Here is a 26,829-nt window from a genome sequence, read left to right on the forward strand (position 1 = left end):
AAAAAAAAAAAAAAGCCCAAATCTTTCTGATCCAGAAGCCAATCCTACATGTCTTAGGCAAGAACCCTGTCATCACAGGGCCACATAAGGCTCCCTCTATAATGGACACCTGGACCAGCCCTTTCTGGCTCAGCAGAGATGCTAATGAGTGATGCTCTGAGCAAACACTCTCTCTGACAACAGTGTGTCTATTTTTAGCTGCAGGTTTGCTTGAAGTGAACAGCTCCTGCCCTATGATAAGCTGCAGTACACACTATGGCAGATTTTCTTGGAAAAAAATCAAAATAAAAGCACTTTTGAACATCCTTAGAAAAATAGTCATAGCAAAAGATAAATTTTTCACAAGCATATTTAGTTTCATAAATCATTTTCCCAAACTAATTTTAACAAAGTCTCCAAAGCCAAAACATACATATTTATTCCATCCTTAATTCACTATTTTAAACTACTTATAATTAAAAGCAACCCTCAAAAAAAATCAATACAATTTTGGCAGCATCTTATTTTCAGAATTAGTATTTAAGAAATAGTACCCAAAAGAAGCTAACAAAAAATAGTATTTGGATGACAAAAGTAATTAAAGGCATGTTAAATATGGATATCTTGAACAGCAGCTACTAAAATAAAAACCTCCTTTGCAGTGTATAGGTCTTCTCCTTATTTTAACAACACAGAAAACAACAGCAGTGCTAGTGAACAGAGATCAACCATAGAGACAGACAATCAGAGCTGGAATGCTGGAGCTGTCAGCACTGTGACTGTTTACAGCTCCTAATGGCTTTCACTGGCTCTTTACAATAATGCCTACTTTAAAAGCATCAACACAAAGGTCATTACCACAGCTCTGGCTTTTATAACCTTGTCTACAAAATAATTTTCCTTGTACAATTAAATATTTTTAAAAAATATATAGCTGAAAAGTCTCCGAGACCAACTCACCATTCATGATGACAGGCAGCGTCTCCAGAGCATATTGCTCAGAACAACAGCCCGACTGCAAAGGGAGTTATGCTAATCTCTGGAGGCAGCGATGGTGTAAACACATACGCTGGAGCAGGCAGCAGAAAACCAAGAGCTCTCTTTTGTTTTAAAAAGAAAAGCCCCCAAAGCAACGCCCAAATGCCCAGTAGGAGGTACTACTAGATAAGAGAATAATGCCAAAGATGTTTTATGTAATGAGGGTTAGCTTTTTTCCCAGCTAGCTATCCTAGCTTCCTTCATATACCTCCAGAATAACTCAAAATGGCAGAGAGAAAATGCAAACCAGGATGTATACGATATTCTCAATCCTATCAGCATGAGCTGTTACCACGGCAACATTAGACCAGCATTATCAGTTTCCTTCTAACCAAGAGGTAGGTAGCTTTCCTGAAGGTTTAACCAACTAAAGCAAATAAAATCCCTTTTTATTTTAGGGTAGCGTGACCTCTACATTACGACATTCTCTGCATGTAAGCCCTGAGCTACCCTCTGCATACACCTCTCAAACCTCTCTTTAAATGCTGTTGGCTTCACATACTCACACAAGCCCATGCTGGATCCAGCGAGGAACGACAGACAGCAGAGTGATTGCACCTAAATGCCTTTTATTACAGCAGCTCCTATTGCTGCGGACCTCACGGAGACTCAAGTGCTGTGTGCTGTTGCTAGTGACTATTGGCGATGAATCTTATTGCCCGGATCGCTGACAGCTTTCATTTTTCACAAGCCAAAAGCTATACTGCAGCACAAATGTTAACTATTTAAACATTCTGTGCCATGGGAGAAGTATAACATAATGCTATCTAAAAATCTTCTTTTATAAAGGAAAATCAGGGAATAATAGCACTTGTAAATTTCCATTAAATTCAGCATGAAGTATCTGATATTACCCAGATGTTATTTTTAAAAAACCACACACAACAAATTTACTAGTAACCATTATTCAAGAGTGACATTCCTCTCATGACACGCAGGACACTGTACAGCAAGGTGGGGAGGCTGGGTAGCATGATGAGCAGTGTGTTCTAATCTCAGACACTAGTAACAGGAAGGGACTAGAGAACCAGGGCTGAGGGAGAACTTCAGCAGGTGAATCTGCACCTTTAAAGTTGCCAGAAGCACGCCTTTAATCCCAGCACTTGGGAGGCAGAAGCAGGCAGATTTCTGAGTATGATCTACAGAGTGAGTTCCAGGACAGCCAGGGCTACACAGAGAAACGCTGTCTCGAAAAACAAACAAACAAACAAAAAACAAAACAAAACCAAAAAAGCTGCCAGAGAAGGCAGCACTTGTGATGAACAGAGTCAGTCAGCAAACCTCCCCAAGAAACAACAGAGAGCTGGACTCTGGTACAGGCCCATTACAGACTAGCTGAGAAGCATTTTAGGAGGCAGTACTGGACTCTGGGTAAGAATACTCAAGTCTTCGGTGTTCTTGTCTGCTCAGATCCCTCCAGCTTGGTCTGGAAGGCTTAGCAGTGACACCGATACCGTCAGAGGAAGGCCCCAAACTACACTGTTTAAAAAAAAAAAAAAAAAAAAAAAAAGTGAAGTGGAAGGAATCAGTCGGAAATGCCAGCTCCACTAGCCTAATGTCCAAGCAGAGGCAGGCAGCACTGATGGTCTAGACAGAGCTTCAGCAAGGAAATGGCTGCACAGGGCACTATGAGCCCCATTTGAGATCCAAAATTTAAAGCTGTTATGGACCAAATGTGTGCTTCCTGATCACACGGCCCATCAGCATGATTTCAGATAGCATACAACACTGAGTTCAGGGTAAAAACTAAAACTAATGGTAAGTAACATCAAATCAGAACTGAGAGATGCGCAGCACATACCATGAAGGACATTAAATCTACAAACTGGACTAAAGATGCTGAAAATGAAATGAAAACATAAATCCTTGGAGGAGAAAGATTAAATAGAATACAGAGTTACTACAAATACCTTATCTTAAGCACTTGAGTTTTGCCCAAACATACATCATTCACGATGAGAATAATAAGCAGGAATGGGATTTATGTACAATTTAAAAAGTATTTGCAACTGGCTAGTAAAATGTTAGATGAAATAAGAGGGAACTGTTTAAAGACTTGATGAGAATGATACAGCAGATGGAAATTTCAGTATAGAAAAGAGAAATATGAAAAAACAAAAAGTAGAGATCTGACAAATTAATATAAAAACTTAAGCTCACTCTAATACTAACATCCCATTTCAGAAGGAAAATGATCTAACCCTGTAAATGTGAGCTTAAGATAGATGTGTAACTATGAAGAATAAACTCCAAGGAAAGCGCAAGTCTGACACAGGCATTCAATCTGAGGGCCCAAAATACATCTAACAGGAAACAAGAGGCCAGAAAGGAAACATTTAGTGACTGACAAAGTCCTACTGAAAGAAGAACCCCAGGCTAGGAGCCAGGTGAAGCTAGCAGTTCAGCTAATGCTACCTAGGACCAACACAAAGACACCCACACCTAGACACTTCCAATTCAAGTGACTGAACAATAAAGGCAAAGGAAGACATCTTAAATCAGTACTAATGTACAAAGGAAAAACATTTCAATTGAGTGCTAACTTCTCATTAGAACTAAGAGTGGCCAGAAGACAGTGAAATGATATATAGAAATGCTAGAAGAAACAAGAAACAAAACTGCCCAGTAATAACTGTATATCCAGGAAAATGATTACCCACAAACATAAAATTCCAGGAAAAAATATAATAGAGAACATGTGTTTTAAGTACAAATGCACAGTGGAGTTTTCAGAAGACAATGAAATGCCATTAAAGGGTAAGCTGACAGGAAGGGACAAAGAATACCAAAAAAGCAAACTAAAAAGGAAACATGTATGTACACCTACATACATATATACACAAATAAAGGTTATACATAGTCTTATATATGTGGTTGTGTATGTGGTGGTATCAAACCTTAAGCTGCTAGGTAAGAGCTCAAAAATGTGCAAATGCAATATAGATGAATATAATAATAATAATCAAATTTAGATAAGACATTTATTGGTTCAAAGTTCTATTTAAGTAGAGAATTATGTCAATCATATCCTAAAATATATTGTTATCAGATAAAGTCATTAAAAACCAAAAAGCATCTACTAAGAAAAATATTTTAACACAGCTATAACAGAACAGACCATGTCCAAAACACAAGCAACAATGGCTCTCACCGACTTCCATCTATGCACCTTAGTTCCTTCTTTCATCCCCAGTCAGTTGATGTGCTTACTGTGAGAGTGGTAATACATCCCATACGCTGAAGGTGCATGATGAACACAACACTAGGAGATGAAGTCGCACACAAGAGAAAATGATGCAGTGCACAAATGCAGTTTAAGTATGAACTTGAGGTCCTGCTCACATAGCCTGATATACTGCTTCAGAGTAGACTTTCGAACATATACACAGAAGGCTGTGTTCTAAAATAATGGTAAATACTATAGTACCAAAACACACAAGTCAACAACAAGTTTACTCTCATCACTAAACATTATGTACGGTCTATAATTAAATGTGGTGCACCTTTACACAACTATCAGAGCAGTAACTTTGTTGATGACAGTATTTCTATAAAGACATGGACAATGCTTTGACCTATGGAGTTAGCCCAGCTATGGCATCACTACACAATAGAAAGGTTTGTACTCCATGGTGATGGGGTAGGGCTGCTACCACAGAGGACGACGCTACTGTTCACTGAAACTAAATGATGCAAAGCATGGCTCGAGTTGGTGACTTCAGGCTCTTCTCTTAATAAATCATAGGAAAAGTAGACAGGAAGTGGATACGGATAAATCAAACTTGTACAATGACACTGAAAACTCATACACATAAAATGTAGTGTCAGAATGTTATTCTTTTATAATGTACATGAAAATGCTGTGTTCATATGTAAGACAAAATAATAAATGAATTAATTCAAAAGGCTTGTTCAATCTTTTAAAATACATTCTCTTATCAAGTATAATTAAGGGCTTGCAAGATGGTTGAGTGGAGGGCACCTGGCACCAAGCCTGATGACCTGAGTTCGATCCCCAGGCCCCACAGTGTGGATGGAGAGAACCAGCTCCTGTAAGTGCTCGGTCCTCTGACTTCCACATCGGTGCCATGGCATGCGCATACCCCCCCCCCACACACACACAAGTTGAAAAAAATTTTTAAAGCATAGTTAAAGAATCAACAACAGGAGAAAATGTGGAAATCCTCAGACACTGTGCCACAAAGAAATCCCACAGAAAATAAGGAAACCTTCTGTAGAGCAAGGAAACAACCTACACACATCTCTGGGAGGCCCCCAGGGCTCCATGCTGGCCGCATGTGCCCATGTCCAAGAGGTCTCACAACCTCACAGTAAGTACTGTACCACCATCTGTGAACCAACTGTGGAAATAAGAAAAGTGTGGGTGATTAGCAGGTCCCAAAGTGGTCATTTCTTCCATTTTATTGAAACTAATGAAAATGGAAGAAATTACTAATAAAATTGAAAATATGAGATTGAAAATTACAAATCTCACCAGTAAAACAGAAGTGCCTGCAAGTCTGCTAAAGGCATTATGACCACACAGGATTATCTTAGAAAGGTAAGACAGTTCCATGTTGAAGACTAATGAATCAAATACATTAGTAGCACAAAGGACAAACCACATGCCCACCAGCATGTGCAGCAGCAGCAGCACCCCACTACTGACTCCAGTAGCCTTAAAATCCTTTCAAGAACTAAGAGCAGAAAGGCTTTCTCAGACTGCTGTACAGAGAAAACTCTAGTGATTTACATCATACTTGACAGTGAGAGATGAACTGCTTTCCCATAAGACAGGCACAAAGCACTCGTCTGCTTTAACTTTGTATAACCAGGGCAACTAGGAGAAATATTAAAGACATTTCCATACATAACAAGCTTTATGTGAAGACAACATAATTCAATCTGAAGAGAATTTTAAAATTATAAAGAAACTACCAAGAATCATTTGAAAAATAAGCAGGAAAGAATTTAAAAGCGAAATTCAGAAATGGTCTTATTCACAAAAGAATCAGAAATAAAGTACTTAGAGATAAACTTGAAGGTATCACAGATAGTTACAAACATCTAAAGACACGGAGAGGGACATGTCTGTCATTAAGATGGCAATTTCCTACAAACTGATCAATGAATCCCACACCATATCTAGAGAAATTCAATAGGTTCTTTAGAAAATGATAAGCTGATTCAGAAATTTATATGAAAAGACAAAGCCCTCACAATAGCTAATTTTGGTAAAAGGACAAAATTAGTGAAATTACACTGCTTGATTTCAAAACTCATAGTGACCAAACCAGTGTGGTTGGCGTAAGAACAAATATACATCACTCACTGACACAGAGCTGCCTGTTCATAGATAAATGTATATTGCATTCTGACAAAGGAATTAAGATAGTTCAATGGAGGGAAGTTTTTATAAAAAAATGAAGTAATAAAAACCAGATACATATATAAAAAACTACTTCAGTCCATACTTCACAGTAAATATAAAACTGAAAAATGGGCCTATAGGAGAAAGTACAGATTAAAAATATGAATGGCCTGGCCCAAAAGGCACAGTACACAAAGGAAGAGGAAGATAGCACTGACTTCATTAAAGTGCTGACCTTTCCTTCTTCAAAGATATTATTTTAAGAAATGATGAGACATGCCAGAAGCTGAGAGCAAATGTTTGCAAGTTACAAGTCTTCAAAAGAATTTGGACTCAGAATATATAATAGATTCGTAAGGTTTAATAAAAAGAAGATACTTTAACTTTAAAAGTGGACAAAATATTTAAATATACAGGTGTCCAAACAAGACAGACAAATGGCTTCTGAGATTGTAAAATTAATCAATACTACTAGTTATTATGGACAGAGAAACTAAAACCTACTGTGAAACATAGGTTTAAACCTCAAACTGGCTCCACCCTAAAGACTGATGACACCAAGTCCTGATGAACACATGAAGGAAGCCCACTCCTCTGAAGTACGAGTGACAGGGAAGCAGGCTGAAGCAGGGCAGCGACTGAGAAGTATACTGGCTGCTGCTGCTTCTTCTTTTTAAAAAAAGATTTATTTATTTTATGTATATGTCTATTTGTTTTATGAATATGAGTACACTGTCTTCATACACTCCAGAAGAGGGCATCAGATCCCATTACAGATGGCTGTGAGTCACCATGTGGTTGCTGGGAATTGAACTCAGGACCTGGAAAAGCAATCAGTGCTATGAACTGCTGAGGCATCTCTCCAGCCTTGGCTGTTTCTTCAAAATATAAAAATATATGACACAATCATTTTATTCCCAGTCTTCTCCTATATATCTACTACCCCTTGTTCACTCAGACTTGCTTTTAAATGTTTATAGTAACATTATGCATATAGCCAAACAGTCTAGAAACAATTCTTTTGTTAGTCAGATAAAGCAAATGTGTTCTTGTCACACAACACAGGTTAGTTTAGCAATAAGCAGGAAGCAACTACTTGCATATTCTGTAACATAGATAAAAGATGTCAGAAACAACAGGTTACACACTATATAACTGCAGTGATGTAAAACATCTAGAAAAAGAAATTAACAGAAAGAGGAGGTAGCTGAGTATTTAGAGTTTAAGGGAAGAGTGGGAGATCAACTCCAACTGGATTCAAAGAGATGGTATAATGGGAAAGTAATGTTGGTACTTAAATGCCTGGCCATTGAAATACAGTATTTGCTAGGGGTGTGTGTGTGTGAGTATTTTGCTATTTTTACTAAATATCTGTAAAACTTTCAAAGAAACTGCAAATACTGTAATAGAACAAGTTAGAAGAGTCCACTAGCATACGTCTAAAGGATATAAAATATTAAGATAACAAAGCATTTTCTCAGAACAGTGTGTCAGAATGAACCCATACTCTTTATGTTTCCAGAGAGTTCAAAATCAAACCACACAGACAAACACAACACAAGGACTAAAAGAAACACAGCTCTAACACCATAAACTAAGTCTTACTAAAAATAAGCAGAAGATGGTCAGAACATGAAGAAAGGAATTGTGGGTTCTAATGAGAACGAAAGATGGGGGAATGGAGTACTTTGATAGTCTTGTTAAGAGCTAATAGCTGAAAGACATATTATCTATGAGTAAATCTTAACACAGGAAGAAACTGCAAAAGGAAATTCCTATCAGAGTATTGTGAACAAATATGGCCAAGCAGGGAATTCACTATCCGGTTATCATAAACTGTCGTATTTGTTGTAGGTTTAATAGTGTTAGCCTGAACTAAAGACCAACCACAACAAACAGAAAGCACGCTAGCTATGCCAACTGCTTTGTAGAAGACTAAGCAAACTGAATTTTCCCCAACTGCATATTACAGATCCTTTTGGCTCCTTTATCTAAGGTGTCATTATATTATGATTTCCCATTTTTAAAAATGATGTTAACATGGCTGGAAATATCACTCGCCTACCCACCATGTTCAATTATACTCCCAGCATCACACACACAGACATGGGGAAAAGGGAGGGGATAGGAAAGGGATAGAGACACTAAATAGGCTTTCTACTATTACAATCTAACATTCTGAATATTAAGTGTTATATTATTTCTGGCTGCTATTAGTTCTGATTTCTGTATTTCCCCCAGAATCTTTATAATCACAATCTTTAGAATCTTTACAATCATAGTTTTAAAAATGATTTATTTTTATATCATGTGTATGAATGTTTTCCTACAAAAATGTATGTGTGTCACATGTGTGCCCGATGCCTAAGGCCTGAAGAGGTCTTTGGATCTCCTGGAACAGGAATTCCAGGAGGTCGTGGACTGTCCTGTGGGTTCTGCGTACTGAAGCCAGGTCCTCTGCAAGAGGAGCAAGTAAGTGCTCTTAACTCTGGACAATTTCTCTGACCTCTATAATCAGTTTAGAAACTAAGACATAATAAATATTAAAAGAGTTTTCTAATGAGTAGAAATTAATTGTAATCAATGAGCTCATAAAATAGTTGCAGAATTAAGAAAAGAGATTAAAAAATAATTTAGAAGTTACAATTACACAAATTCAACGGACTAACAAATTGGGTTTAAAGAGCTTCAAAAGGGTAAAAAGGACAGTCTATGACAGTCACATGAGCTATCAAGTTCTGAGGAAATTCATATCCTAAGTCATTACAGTATTTACTGTAGAGTGCACTTCACTAAAATTAACTTGTATCCACAAAGAAATTGACAAGCATCTCTTGGGAAGTTCAGGTAAAGTGTTGTAAGATCTTAACACATTTGCTCTTTAAAATGCTGCAGCTTAGATGCTGTTGCGTGTGAAAATCAATGGCTCACAACACGCAAACCTTTGATTACTTTCCGTTTTATATAACTGCAATTGTGATAAAAAATATTTAAAAGGGAAACACAATACATTTTCTAGAAAGACAAGTCAATGAATGTCAATAACTATTTATTCTGAGTCAGAACAAAAGGAATTCCTCTGTGCTGTTACTATAACTGGATGTACTTAGGTGTGCATAGAGATAGCTATGACATATTTTATCAATCAGGAGCTATTAATTAATTAATTTGAAAGTAAAAGCTGAAATCCCTAGAAACAACTCTGTAGCCAATGCTCTATATTTATTCCTACAGAAACATCCCTGCAGAAGAAAAAACTTTGATTAAAGTTTATTACATTTCATATCTTCCATCTGATGAAAGGGGCATGCCTGTTATTCTCAGGTTGAAGCAAGAGGATGATAGCCAGTTAAAGCCAGCATAGGCTGCTACATACTGAGTTCAAAGCTAACCTGAGCCACATTACAAAACAAAATTAAACCAAAACACCTTTTCAAAAACCAAAACTCCATTTGCCTAAATTACCCTTCAATCTTTACTTAAGAGTCCTCGTACCTAATTGTTAAATTGTGACTTCCACTCTCAGTGGTTTCTTAAAATAGCTCTTTGGGGTGTGGCACCCCTTGGTGTGTCAGGAGACACTCACTGCCTTCCATTTTCTGGTAAAGCAGTTCATGCACGTAAACTCCACTTAGTAGCTTCCAGCAATCCAACAATGTGTGAAAACTCCTTACTGGCCAGAGCTCTTCTATGGTCTAATGAGATGGCTCAGAGAGTAAAGACATTTGTCCCTGAACCTGGTGACCTGAGTTCAATTGCCAACACCCTCATGGTGGAAGAAGAGAACCAACTCGTGCAAGCTGTCCTCTGGTTTCTACACCCACTACTCCAAACAAGTATTTTTTAAAATTCCATTCCTTAGGACATACACATGTGAACACAGAACTGTTTTCATCACACAAAACAAATAAATGCAGAAAACAGAAATGACAGGATCACAGTTTTTCTTCTCTGCGTTCCCTCCTGTGCATCGCAACACCAGAGCGTATGCTTACTGTGTTCCTCCTCACACATGACATCACAGTATCTATTAGAACATTCTGAGGGTATGAAAGGAGAAGAGGGTGGGGGAGCATTTACTGAACTTTAGTTGCTCCTTAGCCATTTCTTACTCAAGCTCATTATTCACAGAACTCTAACGTTTGGTCGTAATTGTGTTTGTACGTCATGATTCAAGTGCCCTGATTTTGTCTTTTCAAAAGAAAAGATAAAACCAGTATTTCTTAGAGTCTATTTCTTTAAAAGAAATTATATGTTACAAAACTGTACTCTGTCACTGAATTTAACAATGTTCCAGAAAGTATATAGGTCTTGTACACTTACAGCCTGTTCAGTCTAGTTCAAACAGAACCTCCAATGATTAAATTCCATTATATTCATTCCAAAGCAGAAAATCAACTCTGTCCTCGTTTAAAATTAAAAATACCTTTAAAGAACACAAAAGTATCTCCAAAAGGGTTTAGAAGACTGCAATTTACAGAGCAGGGACCAGGCCACAGAGAGTTTGTCACACAAGAAACTGAATACTGAGCTGTTATTCCAGGTTTTAACAGTTCACTAAGACAGAGATGAGATTCTTCATGTATTAACTTCCTATACAGTAAAGATAACTTGAAGTAATGCAATCTTTCTGGGAAGTTGGGCATGATGGTACAGGGTCAGAATCATAGATAGCACCCAGGAAGCTAGGCAGACGGAGCTACTACTTCCTTGAATCTGCAGCTGCATTGTGAGATCTTGTGTGAAGACACACACACACACACACACACACACACACACACACACACACACGCACGCGCAGAGACACAGACAGAAGCAGAGAGACACAGACACACAGAGTCACACATGTACACATATATACATATATATATATATATGCAGACACATATGCACACATACATACACACATACAGAGAGAGAGAGAGAGAGAGAGAATATGTTGAATGAAAACGGTTTTGTACAAAAATATGCCCTTTTTCATATCTCCCTAAAGTAGCTTCAAGGAGTTAAAAAACAAGTCTGACATTGTAAAACAGTTGCCCGAGCTTCTCCAGAGCCATCTACATGTACATTTTCATTTTAAAAATGAGTTCTCTTACTTAACTGCTTTACAATCCATGAATCCAAGGAGGCAAATCCTAGTTCTATTTAATGACCATGTAAACATACTAGGAAAAGCTCTAATGCCAAGGGCAACGGCTGCTTCTTAGTAGTCCCCTGCATGCTCCCTGGGAAGGGTCCAAGCTAACATGGGAATGGAGACACACCGTTGTTCTGTGTGAACGCAGCCTTTAATCTTCTTGCCATCAGAGATGCCAAACCATTTTAACACAACAGTAAGTCTGAACATTTTAGCAGGTCCTAAAGATATGTAATATATTATACAATTTGTTTAATCTATTTTATACATGATATAAAATACAAGGATGAAAGATTTTGATGTTCATCATGTAACAAATATATAAAATTTTACATAGAATAATGTGCATTTGTTAGAAGGCCTTTTCTGTAAAACTTGAGAGTGACTTTTACATATGCATTAAAATAAGATGACAGGTCTGATAAATGTGCATAAATGTTTCTTTTCACTTCTGAAACATCAGGTTAGTTATAAATAAAAGAAATGTAAAAGTAAGCAGATCATTGTTTATACTGTAGAACAAAAACCACGTGACAGAATAGAAATTAAGTAAGAATAACACTGATATTTTGTTATTGATATTTGTCCTAGGTACTCATAAAATTAAAAAAAAAAGAATGAAACAGCTCAACTTAATTTTTTATGAACTTTCTCAACATCTTGAAAAAAAAAATCCTTATGCAAATCAAAAAAGACAAAACTGGATTCTTTGCATTTGATCCTAGAACTCCAAGTACTTTAGCTGCTAATTACAACGTATCAGTTTAAAAACAAAACCAAACCACTTACTTGATTTGTCCCATGAGGCACTGTGCTCAGAGGCCCGGAGGCCATCATCTTCCAGAGCTGCCCTGTGCTCCTGTGTGGTGCCTCTGGAGTGTCTGTGAAACAGGCGGCTAGCGAACCCCTCCAGCTTCTGGAGGGCGGTGGGTGTGCCACTGTGCTGGCCACAGGACAGTTCTTTGTGAGCTGCCATTCGCGTGCATTTACACTTTAAAGTAACTGCAAGTGTTTTCAGAAGGAGCTCAACTTCCTACCAAGAAGCTAAGAGCTATGCATGTGCTAAACTTCCTGTCAGCAGGGTTTGCAAACCACTACAGCGGCTGTTTCCTGTTAATATAAAACAGCACATCAGTGCGCCTTTCTTAGTGAAACTCCTCATCTCTGCTAGAGATGCATAGTTTAAAACTTGCAATATCTGCTAAAGGTTCTAGGTTTCAGTGTTCTGATACTAATATGCCTGAGAATGAGCACAGTAACTATAAAGGTTCATATACAGAAAAGGATAAAAAGTATTTTTGACAATGTGGAAAACTAGTTAAACATGTATTACAACCCCATGCAAATAACCAGAGGCCAAATAGTAACACGCTAGAATTAGTTTACAGGAAGTCAGCTGATAGGCCTTATAAGTAGTTAACTTTTCATTAACCTTAGTATGAAAAGATATCAATAACATGTCATAACTAAGGAAAAAATCTGAACTAATTTCATAATTTCAAAGGACTCAAAGTTGCTAACTCACTGACTCAAGGTTAATACATATGGAAATTATAGAAACAGCATACCAGTACTGCCTAATAAATTAATTTATAGATATGTGCTTGTCTATAAATAGTACATTTGAAAACATTCTAACATTTGGAAAGCATGAAGGAAAAAAATCAGATTTAAATTATGAAACCACATGGTAACCATATATTATAATTTTATAGGCTATTAGCCATACCAAGAAAGTTTAATTGAGAGAAAAGAATCCCTGTCGCTTGGCTGATTGTTAAACCCCTAACACAGAAGATTGCTGCTTCCTTAGTCTTCTAACTTAATGATCTCTTAGAAACATCAAATACAAAAAAAAAAAAAAAAAAGTCATGTCCAGTCTGCATGATAAAGGCACTGGTGACATCTAAGAAGGGTTTTGAGTATTTGCCTGTCTACATCATGTGTGTCAGAAATTTATGGTTTTTTCTCTTTGGAAGTTCAAATAAAGGAAAGGAGGGAGAAGAAAGGGAAAGACGTTTAAAAAGTCTTTCTGAAATATATCTGAGTTCCTATTTCTTGTTAACTATTTTAATGCAATTAATAACAACAATAATGTTAAATAAAATAAGCAGTAATGTAGCCACACTAGAGCAGGTCCCAGGCAGGTCCCAGGCAGGTCCCAGGCAGGCCTGCCAGGGCACCCTGAGTGGAAAGCTCTGCCACTGAAACCCAGCAGTGACTCGAGTCATACAACCAGGGTAGACAAGTATGCAGCAGGACCTACAGGACAAACCTTTCAGCCTTAAAATGTGCTGCTCTTAAAAACTCAACTGCGCATAATCAGAGATCTATTATCACGTGAAGATATCTTACACAAAACAGAAAGACTAGGAGCCTGCAGTGTCTAAATGTGTCTAGAGCACAGAGTGACCAGTAGGCAAAAAACAGATGAAAGCGTTCGGTTCCCTTGACTGGCTCTCCTGAGAGTTCTGCTCCCTGTCATGCTGAGCAGATGGGAAACAAGCTGTCCTGCTCCCACGGCCCTTGTCATGTCACACCAACACTGGCTGTTTTATCAGCTTGTGCTCCTGTCGTATCATTTGAATTCATGAGCACGTGATTACATATATGCATATTATTACATATTATAAGATTAATAAAGCATATAAGCATTGCTTTTAGCACTCCAAAGGTCTAACTAAAATCACCAAATACTAGAAAACATTATTGTTAACAACAGGACTCTAATTGTAAATAAACTAGTAAACACTAAGTAATTTATACAGTTAATAATAGAAGTGATATGATTGGACTTTTCATGGTTTTCTACAGTCAAAGTTTGATTTCATTCTTTTCTGTTCATTAAGTGCAAATGTAGATTTCTGAAACCGCTCCTGCACTCACCTCTGCTGAATGGGCCTCCCCAAATAAGACTCCCATGGTGGTTCCTTGTCAAACATAACTAAACATAGTATGTCAGCTATTATGATTTTTAACAGACATCTAGCCAGACTTATGTTTGATATTGCTTAAATAAAGTCCCACATTCAAACAACACTGGGATTCATTTAACTAAAATACATAAGATTTAAAATTAATATAGCAAAAAGGTAAACTTAGCTGAGTATATTGAAAATGCTATGTTTGATAGCTTTTTGTTGTTGGTAATAAAACTGGTTTCTTTTGTTCAAAAGACCTTGCAGAACATAGAATATTTAATTTTTAAAATATCTGTCTGTAGTAGTGTGATCAGGAAGCTGTTGCTATGGAGGTGCCAGAGACTTGCTTTTTAGTTTAAAAGAACTCTGCTGGCATCTACTGCCTGAAAGAAACAACTGCAGCTCCAACTAAACTGGAATAACAAGACATAATAACAGTTTTTGAAGGTAAACTTGCTGTGAATGCCAAGAGATGGAATACACACACACACACACACACAGTATACAGGCTTACACACATCTGCATAATTAATAGCAAATATCAGCAATATATTTGCTAAATACTTTACCATATGTAAGATCTGCATTTGTGATATTAAGGCTCATAAAGTCTTTACAAATGAACAATAGCACCGGTATTATGTGATTCCCACCACCCACCTCAATGCTATTTGGGGACTCAACCAGGGGTCTCAAATATTCTAAACAAGTACTGTACTGACAAGATTTATTTTCAGATATTTCAAACACTGTATTTTGAGACGGGACTTTGTTATGTTGCTAAGGCTGGCCTGGAGTTTGAGATCCCCCTGTCTCAGAGTCTCTGACCACTGGGACAGCAGGACTATGGCACCATGCTCATCTGACCACGCCCACTGCAAGAAGAGGAAACAGCCCTGAGGCTGCCTAAGCTGACTCTCCACAAGGATCTTTCAAGTCAGTTTCAGTTTTTCATGGCTGGGGAGGGAGGTGAAAGTGGTGGGCACGATGGGCTGTTGGACCTACTGCCAAGGGTCTGAGACCCTGCCAGGGTATGCTTTCCTTCAGATAGTCGGCCACCTTGAAGCCTTTCAGTTTTATGTCCATATCTATGTTTGCAAACACACCGGGGCCTAGCAAAATTATATACAGAAGTCTGAAGGTTAAGGAAGACATGGGATCATATTTAGTATATAATGATGTTGCTTTTACGTGGAGGACAAATGACACAACCATGACCTTGTTATGCAACTATGGCTTTACACAGCAAGTGAAATTCATGTAGCATAGCACAGTGACTGGCATTTACCTATATAGTCTGAATAGCTCACATTTTTAGTAAGTATTCCATTGTGGAGATTTATAACAATGTACATATCCATTTACAATTAAACTTCATTTGCACCTATTAAAATTCAGGTGGCTGAATATGTGTATCTACTTCTGGGTCCTAGTCTTTTATTTTACCAACTTGTGCCAAGTCCCTTCACATACCATACTGACTTGGAAGCTGCAGAATTGCCAGTCCACTTAAAATCTTCTAACTCCCATTCCATTACCTTTCTGCACTGTGTGTGTGTGTGTGTGTGTGTGTGTGTGTGTGTGTGTATTAGTTAGGGTTTTACTGCTGTGAACAGACACCATGACCAAGGCAATTCTTATAAGGACAACATTTAATTGGGACTGGCTTACAGGTTCAGAGGTTCAGTCCAGTATCATCAATGGAGGAAACATGGCAGTATCCAGGCAGATATGGTGTAGGAGGAGCTGACAATTCTCTATCTTGTTCTGAAGGAACAGGAAAAGACTCTTCCAGGGAGATAGGATGAGGGTCTTAAAGCCCACACCCATAGTGACACACCTACTCCAACAAGGCCACACCTTCTAATAGTGCCACTCCCTAGACCAAGCATATTCACACCATCAGATTCCACTCCATAGTCCCCATTGGCTTCTTCACACACATGAGTCTGGGGGTTTATACCTAGCCAAAGTATAATAAAAAAAAAAAAACATTTAGTCCAACTTCCAAAGTTCCCATAGTCTATAGGAGTCTGAAAAATGTTAAAAGTCCAAAGTTCAAAGTTTCTTCTGAGATTCATCCAATCACTTAACTGTAATCCCCAAGGCAAGACAGGAAATCCACTGGGCAAACTCCAAACTCTACATCTCCGAGTCTGATGGCAAAATGGTCTACAGATCTCCAACTTTTTTTTTTTGTTTGTTTGTTTTGTTTTTCAAGACAGGGTTTCTCTGTGTAGCCCTGGCTGTCCTGGAACTCACTCTGTAGACCAAGTTGGCCTCGAACTCAGAAATCTACCTGCCTCTGCCTCCCAAGTGCTGGGATTAAAGGCATGCACCACCACTGCCCGGCTCCAACTCCTTTTTCATCTTTGTTAACTGTAACAAACTTCTTTCTTGTGAGCTGGTTCCACTCCCTGTTAGCAGCTTTCCTCAGCCCATGGCTCTGACATCTTGAACATCTTGGGTCTCCAAGTCAACTTCAACTTCACAGCTTCTTGTTCCAATGTCTAGGATCCACACATGATCCTCTGGGCTCCTCCAAAGGGCTTGGGGTCACATCTCCAGCTCTGCCCTCTGTAGCAATCTAGGTTCTGGTTGACTCCACTGCTTNTGTTTTTCTTGGTGGTCATCCTATAGTACTGGCACCTCCAATCTGCTGGGGTCTTCTGCTGCAACTAAGCTTCACCAATAGACTCTCACAGACTCTCTTCATGGTGGCAAACCTCACCTTCTTTGCATGACTACTTCAGGCCTTGGCTATTAACTACAACTGCACCTTCACCAGTGACTTCTCATATCTGCATCAAAAACCTGTGTCCTCTCTTGTTGAACACTATGCTGAAAGTCATAGACATTCAGTATGACAAGACAGGTAAATGGATGGCATAAATCTGTTTAAAATGATTAAATGTACATATAAAATCCCAAGAAATGTAAGAAACAAGGGAGGGACAAGTAAGTTAGCATGTTAGTATGCAGTGATGATTTGTATATTCTTGGCCCAGGGAGTGGCCCTTAGGAGGTGTGGCCTTTTTGGTGTGTCACTGTGGGTGTGGGTTTTAAGACTCTAGTCCTAGCTGCCTGGAAGCCAGTTTTCTAGCAGCCTTCAGATGAAGATGTAGAACTCTCAACTCCTTCTGCCCAGTGCCTGCCTTGATGCTGCCATGCTCCACCTTGATGATAATGGACTGAACCTATGAACCTGTAAGCCAGCCCCAATTAAGTGTTGGCTTTATAAGAGTTGCCTTGGTCATGGTGTCTGTTCACAGCAGTAAAACCCTAACTAAGACAGAAGTTGGTACCAGGGACTGGGGTATTGTTGTGATAGGCCTGTTCATACTTTTGTTCGGAAGAATGTGGATTGTGGGACTCTGGATTGGGGAATAAATGGGATGTTTTAAATGGGGCTTAATGGGCTATCCTAGAAGGAGTATGAAAGACTTTGTTGCTAACGGTGATTTGAACTATGGAAGCCTGGCTCTAGAGATTTTAGAGGAGAAGAATTTTAGTCTGTGGCCTAGAGACGGTTCTTGTGGTACTTTGGGAAGAATGTGGAGCTTTCTGCCCTTGTCTGGAGAGTCTACCTGAGGCTAAGGGAGAGAGATTTATATTAACTGCACTGACAAAGGAAATCTCAAAAAAGCACAACAGAGACTTCGTTCTCTGGTTAAGTCTCATGAAGAGTGTTTTGAACAAGCATAGCGAGCTTAGAAAGGAAAAATATAAAATGTATGGTTCAAGTAATAATAAAAGGGCACCAGGAAATGAAATGCAGCTAAATCCTGTATTTGAGTAGATAAAGAGATTAAGGGAGTGGTGATCTCAGAGTAAGAGTGCTTGGAGTTGAACAAGAAATAGTTTGGACTTTTAATCTGTAATGAACTACAATCCAGAAATGGAAAGCACACTTGTGATCCAGCTCTTGGAGCTAGAGGACACAGATTTTTGATCTGGATCTTGAGGAACAGTGGCCCAGAGATGGTGGTACACACTTTTAATCCCAGAAGTCAAAGTAAAGCAGATATCTAAATTCAAGGCCTGCCTGAGACCGAGGAAGTCTTAGGTGAAGACTTTAATCCCAGCATTCCAGAGACACAGCTATGTAGATTTCTGAGTCCACGGTTAATCTACAGAGCGAGTTCCAAGACAGCCAACCTTAGACATTGAGGGAGTTGGAAAACAGAAAGCTGGTAACAGAATAAGGGAGGGGAGGGCATGTTCCAGACTGAGCCGCTTTGGCTATGGGGCTTGGGCTTTAGAGTCAAGAATTGAAGGGACTACTGGGACAATTGATGCTGGTTAGCTGGAGCTAAGAAATTAGCAGTGATTAAGAAGAGACCAAAATTCACTGAGGTGAAATATTCTGGTAAATTTTTTCTGAGAGCACAAAGAAGCTGTGTTCCAGAGATAGCCAAGGTTGTNCCTTGTGCTGCAGCAGGACTTAGCAATGTGTAAGAATCACCCAGGTAGTACTAGGTTTGAATGTATGAAAGGATTATGGAGAACAACTGAGGCTTGTCACTGAGAGGCCATGGAATGCCATTATAAAGGTGCAGGCTTAGTTGTAGTTAATAGCCAAGGCCTGAAGTAGTCATGCAAAGAAGGTGAGGTTTGCCACCATGAAGAGAGTCTGTGAGAGTCTATTGGTGAAGCTTAGTTGCAGCAGAAGACCCCAGCAGATTGGAGGTGCCAGTACTATAGGATGACCACCAAGAAAAACANAAGCAGTGGAGTCAACCAGAACCTAGATTGCTACAGAGGGCAGAGCTGGAGATGTGACCCCAAGCCCTTTGGAGGAGCCCAGAGGATCATGTGTGGATCCTAGACATTGGAACAAGAAGCTGTGAAGTTGAAGTTGACTTGGAGACCCAAGATGTTCAAGATGTCAGAGCCATGGGCTGAGGAAAGCTGCTAACAGGGAGTGGAACCAGCTCACAAGAAAGAAGTTTGTTACAGTTAACAAAGATGAAAAAGGAGTTGGAGCCGGGCAGTGGTGGTGCATGCCTTTAATCCCAGCACTTGGGAGGCAGAGGCAGGTAGATTTCTGAGTTCGAGGCCAACTTGGTCTACAGAGTGAGTTCCAGGACAGCCAGGACTACACAGAGAAACCCTGTCTCGAAAAACAAACAAACAAACAAACAAAAAATGAGCTGGAGATCTGTAGATCATTTTGCCATTGGACTCGGAGATGTAGAGTTTGGAGTTTGCCTAGTGGATTTCCTGTCTTGCTTTGGGGATTACAGTTAAGTGATTGGATGAATCTCAGAAGAGACATTGAACTCTGAACTGTAAGCCAGCCAAACACATACTCTTTAATGTATATATACATGCTTTACATTGGTTCTGTTTCTCTGGAGAACTCTAATGTAATAGTGTTGTTTATTAACTTCTATAGCCTGGACTTTGCTTAATTATTTGCTCTCTGTTTTATTTTCAAGTTAACCAGCATCTCCACCATTAGGTTTCATCATGGCATTTTCAAAAAAACCTTGGTTTTGCTGACTCTCCCATCTTCTTCTATACCCCGACCCCATCTTGTTCCTTTGGTCCCTCATCCCCTCTGTGCTATCAGGCCACACTTGTTCTTCCTCACTCTCTCCACATCTTCCCAACCCCTGCTCTCTCTAGTTGGGCAGTTTATGCCCATACTCATCCCCACTTACAAACAAGCACAGACATTATAAACTAAAATCCTTATTGGAAGGAACAACCAAAACACATCACTTGATATAAGTTTATAGCTGCATATATTTGTCTACGTATTTCATTGTTTTGGAGCCGCAGTAAATTCCAATGTATATTTATTCTCCTAAGGACCACTTTGTCTAGTCCCTACCTTGTTTCATATACATTTTAATTTTTTTTTTTTTTTAGGTTTTTGAAGACTAATTTTCTGGAACTTTGATGGGGACTGCATAGAATTAATTAGAACCTACCTCACAAACATCACAAGAGGTTTGTTACCAAGGCAATTCTTGATTTGTCAGGATGGGATTAAGTGTAACAGTATTTATATGGTTTATTCTCTCCCCCTCTTCTCCTGATTTTAAACAATCTTCTCCAAAATATTCAATGGACAAGAGAAAAAGCACATTGCTGGATCTTGTTAAGAGTAGTTATATTTAATGTGATTATTGGCAAAATTGGATTTAGGTCTACAATTTCTTTTCTGCTGCTCTCCTTATGTTTTAATGAACAGACTTGACATGCTAGAAATGACCTATCTTTGAGGTGAATCCACTATTTAATTTGTCTTCATTGTTATACAAACACAAGAAGATCACATTCCCAATGAAGATGATGAGAGAGCACTCATTGCCTTCGTAACTTTTCTCACACTTCCTTACTATTTCTCCCTCCTACCACTCAAAATCCCCAGGCAAGCAGAGCTTTTGACAATGCAGATAATCTGCATTCTATAGACTTTTACATATCAGAATTTCTTTCATTAAACTAAGATTTTATTGTACAATAGATTGAGATATACAATGCTACATAAATCTTATGACATCTTGCTTTGCTTTTATGTGGTGGCTTTTTATAATCAGTCAATCGATATTGACACACTAAGGTTAACCAGCTCACTGGTTTTATCTAGTGTCCTTTCTGCTCCAGGATTCCACCCAGGATGCCACACTCCATCAGTACCCATGTCTCTTTACGCTTCTTCTGGCTGGGACAATCTCTAGATTTTCCTTCTTCCCCTGGCCCCCTCAGAAATTCAGGAAGCACTAGTTACTTACACTGTAAAATATCCCTCAGCTAGAACTGGCTGTGTGTTCAATGTAGCTCATCATTGCAGATACCTTGACCATTTCCTATAGCTAGTACTGAACATTAGAATAGTTCTGTCACCCCAGCTTTCCATACTACATTCTGTGCAAGGGAGTGACTATGAACAACACACTTAAGGAGCTATACTTGACCTCCCAGAGGGCCAAGTGCAATTTAATTTGTCTGTACAGGTAGTGCGTGCAGGTTTTTGCCCCCGCTGAGGTACTAAGACATCAACTCATATATTTATACTTTGTGCTCTAATTCAACACCATATTATTTATCCACACTCTGGCCACTGGAAGTTCTTCTGATTGCCTCTGTGTCCCTGTGATATGCCTCATCTTGTATATGTATGCTCAAGCATGCACATGTCTAAACATCCTCACTTTCTTTAGTAATCAGGAACCTCCAGCTCATTTTGCATATTCCCTGCCCAAGCCTTAGATTCAGCACTTTCTCCAAGGCCCATGCTTCCCTTTTATTGAACAATAGTATTTGAAATCAAGATCAGGGAAACAAACTTCATGGAACTGGTACATAGACAGATAGGTTGATCAATGGAATAGAATTGAAGACCCAGAAATAAACCCACACACTTATATACACTTGATCTTTGACAAAGAAGCCAAAAACATGTAATAGAGAAAAGAAAGCATCTTCTATAAAAGTTGCTGATCTAACTGGAAATCTGTATGTAGAAAAATGAAAATAGATCCGTATTTGTCACCTTGAACAAAGCTCAAATCCAAGTGGATGAAGGACCTAAACATAAAACCAGACACAGTGAATCTAATAGAAGAGAAAGTGGGGGCCGGGGGTGGGGGTGGGGGGGACAAATGAGACAATGAGACAATGAGAACAAACTCATTGGCCTGGGGACATTTCCTGAACAGAACTCCAATGGCTCACACTCTAAGATCAAGAATTGACAAATTGGAGCTCATGAAACTGAAAAGCTTCTGTAAGGCAAAAGACACAGTTAATAGGGCAAATTGGCAACCTACAGATTAGGAAAAAAAAATCTTTACCAACCCCACATCCGATAAAGGGTGAATATTCAAAATATATAAAGAACTCTAGACGCTAACCTCCAAAAAACCCAAAGAACCCAATTAAAAAATGCTAAACAGAGAATTCTCAACTGAAGAATCTCAAATGGCCAAGAAGTACCTAAAGAAAGTTCAACATTCTTAGTCATCAGAGAAATGCAAATCAAAATGACCCTGATCTTACACCAATCACAATGATTAAGAACAAAAACTCAGGGGACAGTAGAAGCTGGAGAAGACTTGGAGAGAGAAGAATACTCCTCCATTGCTGATGGGATTGCAACCACTCTGGAAATCGATCTGGTGGTTTCTCAAAAATTGGAAATAGTTATACTTGAAGACCCAGTGATTCCACTCCTGGGCATATACCCAAAAGAAGCTCCAACATATAACAAGAACATGTGCTCCACTATGCTCACAGCAGCCTTATTTATAATAGCCAGAAGCTGGAAACAACCCAGATGTCCCTTGACAGAAGAATGAATATAGAAAATGTGGTACATTTACACAATGGAATAGTATTAAAAATGATGAATTCAAAAATTTTGCAGGCAAATAAACTGAACTAGAAAATTTCATCCTGAGTGAGGTAAGCCAGAGCCAAGAGGGCACACACATGGTATGTACTCACTGATAAGTGAATATTAGCCCAAAAGCTCAGAATACACACCATATAACTCACAGACTATATGAAGCTTAACAAGAAGAAAGGCCAAAGTATGGATGTTTCAATCCCACTTAGAAGGGGGAACAAAATAATCTTTGGAGGTATTCTTTTGGGGGATTGAAGTCATAGCCTCAAACTTGATAGAGTGAACTATCTGCTCAGCCCTTATAGGGCATTTATTGGTCGGTCCTCAGCAGAGCATATATATTTTAAACTACTTTAGGATACTGCATTCCACTATTTTCAATTTATCTATTTTAAATAAGCAAACAGTATTTTCAAAAGTTTCTCTCTCTCCCTTCATCCATTTATCTAGGCCACCTACTTGCTAAGGATATACTCCAATCACAAAGCTAAGCCCTCAACGTTTCTTTCCATAAATGTTTTTAGTAACTTGGAAATACTTTGTAAATGTGAAAACATATCAAGGTGTCACAAAACCAGGGATAAATAGCACTAAGATTTTCTGATTTTATTTTCATTTTATTTTAAAGTTCCAACTAAAAATTACCACATACAACATTAGTTTCTGTATTAGAATTTTGTACTTCTTTATCAACTTTCATGTCTATACTAATTTCCAAGTTATTTTTATTGGGACTGCGATGAATAGATAATAAATTTGACAGTTTTAATAATCAGGTAACATCTGAAGGAACTTCAGAATTGTGGTAACATAGTTATAAGCATGTTGTGTGATAAACAGCCCTACATGTTACCCTGTGGTAAACAGCCACACATCACCATGTATTCTCTTCCCATAACATTAAGCACATCTTACAACTAAAAAAACAGATGTCAGTCTGAGGCTTTGAGGCTCATAGTGAGAATGAGATCACAGCTTATGTGACTGATATCTGCAGTACCCAATCCCCAAATACAGTCTGCTAACATGATATGAATAATTAGATGACATTCAGCACATAGCAGTATAAGAAATGGAGTCTACCAGAAGGTGGCAGAATGGGGCTATGCAGAATTGAAATTCAAAACTACAAATTCTTTTGTCAATTCTGTAGACTTGGACAACAGATGAAAAACACAAATTTAGACCCTTATATGAAGATGAGCTAAGAATACTCAAGATCATTTCATATACATAAATTAGGTTATAAAACTCCCACAAAGACCATCCTATCAAAGACTGATCTCCATTTTCCTGCTCCCAGAAACCTATTTATACAACACTAAGAAAATATGGTTCTACCCATCCTTTGTTTCATTTCAATATTGTACTTGAATCTACTAACAATTCCTTGGAGAATTACTACAAATGTTACACAATTTAATCTATTTTGTTTGGTAAGGTTGATAGCAGTTATCAGTAACAGCAAGATGAAATCCTTTGTAATACTACTAAGAAAAGTTGTTTCAATGAGGAGGTTTAATAAGGTTTACTATATTTTTCTTTAAATATCACTTGACTGTTCAAAACAGATTTGTTCATCTTTGCCTTTCCTGATTCCTACTACAGAGCCTAGAACACATAAACACTTAGGACCTGCTGAAGAAACATCAACTGAGTAAAACATCAAGGTGAAAACTGAGACTGAAAACCATTAGTCAGATATCTAAGACAGTAGCATGTAGTTCATGTTCCTTTCTCACCTGAAAACAAAATGAAACAAAAGAAAAAACAAAACAAAGCAGGTGCTAACAGCTCTCAGGTAGGGAAGGAACCACATAGAGGCAAACTGGTTGATTTTAAAACTAGTTCTGCCAGTAGCTGCAATTCACATAAGCAGACCAGAATGAAGGGTCCAGGAGGGAAGAGCTGATGGGGGCAGGCTACAAGGTCTGCAGTAGTATTTAGTGGAGGCAAGTGCTTCATCAAGCCTCACATGAGGGTTCCACCGAGCAGTGGTAGCTTCTGGAGCCACATGAACCAGGGCTTGTTTTTAGGGGATTCACAAGATCTATCAGACCTAGGCACTACATGGAGGACAAAGCACCTCTTGCCAAAAGATCTGGGAGGAGGCTCCCCATGACAGTCACAGGGTGATACATTTGTGTGTCATAGGGGCAAAAGGAAAGGAGGGTTGCCAGAGGAAAGGCTGCCTCTGGGAAGAACACAGGAATATGGTGCAGAACAGACTAGTCCAGATGAAATTTCAGGACTGCTCTGATGCCTTGGGAGAGTCCAGCACTGTGTCAAAGGAGCTAGATTTTAAAGGGTTTTTAGACACTACACAATACTGTAAGTACACAGACTACAGCTGCTGTCACTGTTAGCTGTGCTTCCTCCCCTTCACACTGTGCATTTTCTCAGGTGCAAGGGAAATAGCTAAGGCATTCTGGGGGGAATGGAGCTGCAGAGTTCATTTTAGCTATACCTAAGAAGATGCTTAGGACCTGCTGATCAAAGTATTACATTACCAAGGCCTAACTTGAATGCATATGAATACAATTTTTATGTCAAAACATTCAAATAAAAGTTAAAATAAAAACACAATGAAATGTCAGATTATTAAAGATGAGTCCCAGATTAATAAACCACCAATATTCTTATATAGAAAAACAAATTATAATGATCATTTCAAAGCATTAAGTAGGGAAAAATTCCAAACAGCTCACATAGTTACATAATCAATATAAGAAAAATATGAGGAATGGAGGCAAGAGAATAGACCACCTCTTGAGCTATAGGATGAGAGCCTGCTTCAAAATTAATGAGCCAGCAAGCTGCTCAGCAAGTGCCGGCTCCTGCCATCCATGGTCTGAAACCTTAAAGCTCACACAGGAAAGAAAGCTTACCAAGGACCAGCAAACAATGTCATTTTTTCCACTGCAAAAACATGTTTGTGAACTGCAGGGCAGAGATGCTAACAGCAGACCTCACTACTCTCTTTCACTAGTCACTATTGTAAATCATAAAAATTATCATCCCAGGCCGGGCAGTGGTGGTGCACACCTTTAATTCCAGCACATGGGAGGCAGAGGCAGGAGGATTTCTGAGTTCAAGGCCAGCCTGGTCTACAGAGTGAGTTCCAGGACAGCCAGGGCTATACAGAGAAACCCTGTCTCCAAAAAACTGGAAAAAAAAAAAAAAAGAAAAGAAAAGAAAAGAAAAGAAAAGAAAAGAAAAGAAAAGAAAAGAAAAGAAAAGAATTATCATCCCTTCATGTACTGCAAGGGAAAAGTCTAGACAGTTAGCTATGGTATGCTTTATTAATTACAATTTTAGAGTTATTTATGAAGAGAAAGAACTCTTTAGATTTTAACTTTATATTGTTTTTAACACATACAAAATTAAAAAACATTAAAAATTCATGAAAGAATTCCTCAAACCCATTTACATTCTGATACTAACTTCTGAATTAATCTGTGACTCAGTCATTTCTGAGTTTTTACATCAGTATTTATTGTCTTTTATGACATAAAATAATATAGATATTTAATGCTGAGTTAGTTCTTGCAGGGCTTTATCATTCCCTATATTTTCTTCCAAGCTGTGGCTACTGATTCAGCATTTGTGTATACGACAACAAGTCTGCCACAGCTATCTAGTGGACCATAACTATGAAACTGTAGCATTTAGAAAACAGTCTCATATCAACTATCCAATGTTAAAAACGTAAGCATGTTAGAGTCACTGGCCTATAGCTCCATAGTTTATTCACTAGAAAAAGTCTGCCTTTGTGTTTTATAAAGCGAAGACCTTGGGAGAGAAGGCTTCTATCATCATAATAAACTCCTGGGCACACAGTTGAAAGTGCCACTGGAGGCCTCATTTCACTGCAATAGGCAAGAGAGACCTTTCCATCTTTGTGAGTCATCAGCGAGGCATCGCTTCCTGCCATAAGACAGGGATGGATGCGGAGTGTGCTACAGAGCCATGCAGTCGTGTGTGTGTGTGTGTGTGTGTGTGTGTGTGTGTGTGTGTG

The 26,829-nt window shown here is 38.6% G+C and overlaps 1 protein-coding gene across 4 annotated transcripts in view; it reads right to left on the reverse strand.

The window, feature by feature from the left end:
- Positions 1 to 26,829, reverse strand: part of Prkacb (protein kinase cAMP-activated catalytic subunit beta) — an 86,106-nt gene that overhangs the window by 40,807 nt on the left and 18,470 nt on the right. The window contains exon 1 of one of the 4 annotated variants that reach the window (XM_021197074.1): positions 12,318 to 12,587. The exons of 1 other annotated variant lie outside the window; for it this stretch is intronic. In XM_021197074.1, coding sequence (XP_021052733.1) covers positions 12,318 to 12,504 — 187 coding nt within the window. In that variant the 5' untranslated portion in view covers positions 12,505 to 12,587. Of the gene's footprint in view, positions 1 to 939; positions 1,344 to 1,523; positions 1,706 to 12,317; positions 12,588 to 26,829 lie in introns of those variants that run through there. 2 more of the 4 variants (XM_021197076.2, XM_021197077.2) reach the window with 2 other exon arrangements.

This window comes from Mus pahari, chromosome 4 (assembly GCF_900095145.1).
Source record: "Mus pahari chromosome 4, PAHARI_EIJ_v1.1, whole genome shotgun sequence".
Classification (NCBI taxonomy): Eukaryota; Metazoa; Chordata; class Mammalia; order Rodentia; family Muridae; genus Mus; species Mus pahari.